This window comes from Sinocyclocheilus grahami, unplaced genomic scaffold, assembly GCF_001515645.1.
Source record: "Sinocyclocheilus grahami isolate Dianchi unplaced genomic scaffold, SAMN03320097.WGS_v1.1 scaffold58.1, whole genome shotgun sequence".
NCBI classification, from domain to species: domain Eukaryota; kingdom Metazoa; phylum Chordata; class Actinopteri; order Cypriniformes; family Cyprinidae; genus Sinocyclocheilus; species Sinocyclocheilus grahami.
In genome coordinates this window covers 751,569-753,818 of record NW_015505237.1, presented here as the reverse complement: position 1 = coordinate 753,818, position 2,250 = coordinate 751,569, and the positions used below count along the sequence as shown (strand labels likewise).

The 2,250-nt window shown below is 37.0% G+C and overlaps 1 protein-coding gene across 1 annotated transcript in view; it reads left to right on the top strand.

The window, feature by feature from the left end:
• Window positions 1-2,250, top strand: part of LOC107584351 (type 2 phosphatidylinositol 4,5-bisphosphate 4-phosphatase-like) — a 9,413-nt gene that overhangs the window by 2,978 nt on the left and 4,185 nt on the right. Inside the window, exon 4 of the mRNA XM_016270927.1 lies at window positions 505-557. Within this exon, the coding sequence (XP_016126413.1) occupies window positions 505-557 (53 nt within the window). The remainder of the gene's footprint in view (window positions 1-504; window positions 558-2,250) is intronic.

Sequence of the window (2,250 nt, the reverse complement as noted above, 5' to 3'; positions counted from 1 at the left end):
CCTAAATTCCCCCCCCCCCCCCCCCCCCATTATACTGACTCCAAGCTTTTGAATGGTATAGTGTATAATGTTACAAAAGATTTTTATTTCAGGTAAAGTTGTATATTTTTGTCTGGAGCCCTGGGACTCAAATGATCATAACTCCTTGTAGCCTACAGAGGCAAGATGCAGCAACAAAAAAATTTGGTTTACATGGTTTCTGTGAGATCTTCTGTTACAATCTTAAAGAATTAAATTTTTTAACTGCTTTTTGCCTTTGTACAGGGTTAAATCCACTAATTCTCCTAATATATTCCTTTATACATGTCAATTTATTCACTGAAATCGTCTCCAAAAGATTTGCTAGTTGTTTGAATCATTTATCAGTAGCCATTTAAACTAATATTGAATGTTATGCACTGACCGCTGGAATCAAGTTTGGTGTAGATTTGAAAATGATTTGTCCTGCTGTGTGTTTGCTTACTGTAGAAGTAACCTCTTTCTCAACTCTCCTTGTTTTTGCAGTGGATGGAGCTCCGATTCAATACACTGGCCAAGTGCCCGCATTGCAAAAAAATGTGAGTCGCCATCATTTGTCATATTATTTGTACGTCAAAAATGTGATGTCTGTGGCAATACTCCACCAGTGATGTGCCGTTCTCAGGAGAAATGTCGTAAATCTCAGTGTGTGATGTGCGTTACTAGCCGGAGGTCAGGCTTGAGTTTGTAACTGGCCTGTTTGTAGAAGTGAAAGTAAATAAAACCTGGCGAGTCCCAGTTAGAGAGGGAGGCAATGTGATGCCAGTCTGCCGAGCGTATCATGATGACATACTGAAACATGAGCCCTGCACGCTAGTGACGCTGCGAGGGAGAGTTATGACAACAGATGTTGCAGCACACATGAATGGAGCTGAGTCTCCCGAAGCAAAGCACAGATTTCCACTCGAATGCAGAGTGTAGGAAGAGGCAGAGAAGGATAGAAATTAAGCACCTCAAGCTATCTGATTTGTCGTGATTCTAGAAGAATGTTTGAAAATCCCATCACATGAGAGGCATGTGAAGGGTCATGGTAAGACTTAATGGTCCTCAAACAGGAAAAAGAGCAGACCATGTTACTACAAGAGTCTGTCTGACAGCCAAGTGAGAGATCTCAAAGGCCCGGTACACTGGAAAAAAAATTATACTTTGAACCAACTTTAAAAAAACAAAAAAAATACTATTAAAATAAAATTTGTTAAGCCAAATGTGGTTGTAGTTGGCTTACAATAGTTTTCTCAAATTATATTTAGGTTAAGTTCTTAAAAAGTCCCCAAAATGTTTATCTTCAAAGAAAGTAAAAACATTTATTATAAAGATTATACCATACTTACTAAACGTAAGCCAAAATAGTACTTAATGTAGGTTAGAATAATCTTTTTTTACAACTTAAGTTCACAAAAAGCTAAATTAGCTATAATATAAAAGTAGAAGTTTCACTTAAAATAAAACGAAAAACATTTAATTAGTCAATGTTTAATTTAGTTTATTGACTATAAATGATGGCAATTTCTAAAGAGCTTAAAGGGATAGTTCACCCAAAAATGAAAATTGTGTCATCATTTATTCACGCTCAAGTTATTCCAGACCTGTACGAATTTCTTTTTTCTGTTGAACTCAAAAGAAGATATTTTGAAGAATATGGGTATAGAAAAAATACTATGGAAGTCAATGGGGACCATCAACTTTTTTTTTTCTTCCAAAATATCTTCTTTTGTGTTCAACAGAAGAAGTACCGTACACTTACAAAGGGTTGAAACAACTTGAGGGTGAGTAAATTATGACAGGATTTTCATTTTTGGGTGAACTATCCCTTTAATGATTACTGTGGTCTATTTTTAAAATATGCATATTTCCTGTTATGTACTAAAAAAATAATCATTCACTAAAGCAATATGAGTTTTGACAACCAGAAAACAAACTGTTTTGTCTTCACTGGGATTGGGGGTGAATGCTTTGGGATATTTTGCTCCGTTTTGTTTGGTTTAGGAAATAGAATAAATAAATTCCATTGCCTATCCTCTCAGGATACCTGGAATTACTGCTACAAGTACCCCAGGCACATCGTTTTTCCGTTTTTGAAGCATAAACCCCATAAAACCGATGCGAGCTTCGGATCTTCCCATGTTTCTCAATGGCACTGAAACCTACAGATGTCCGAGTTCCACTCCCCGTGCAACTGATACTCGACTGCCATTGGCTCATCTGCGTTCGAGGGGAGGGGCTTACCGATAG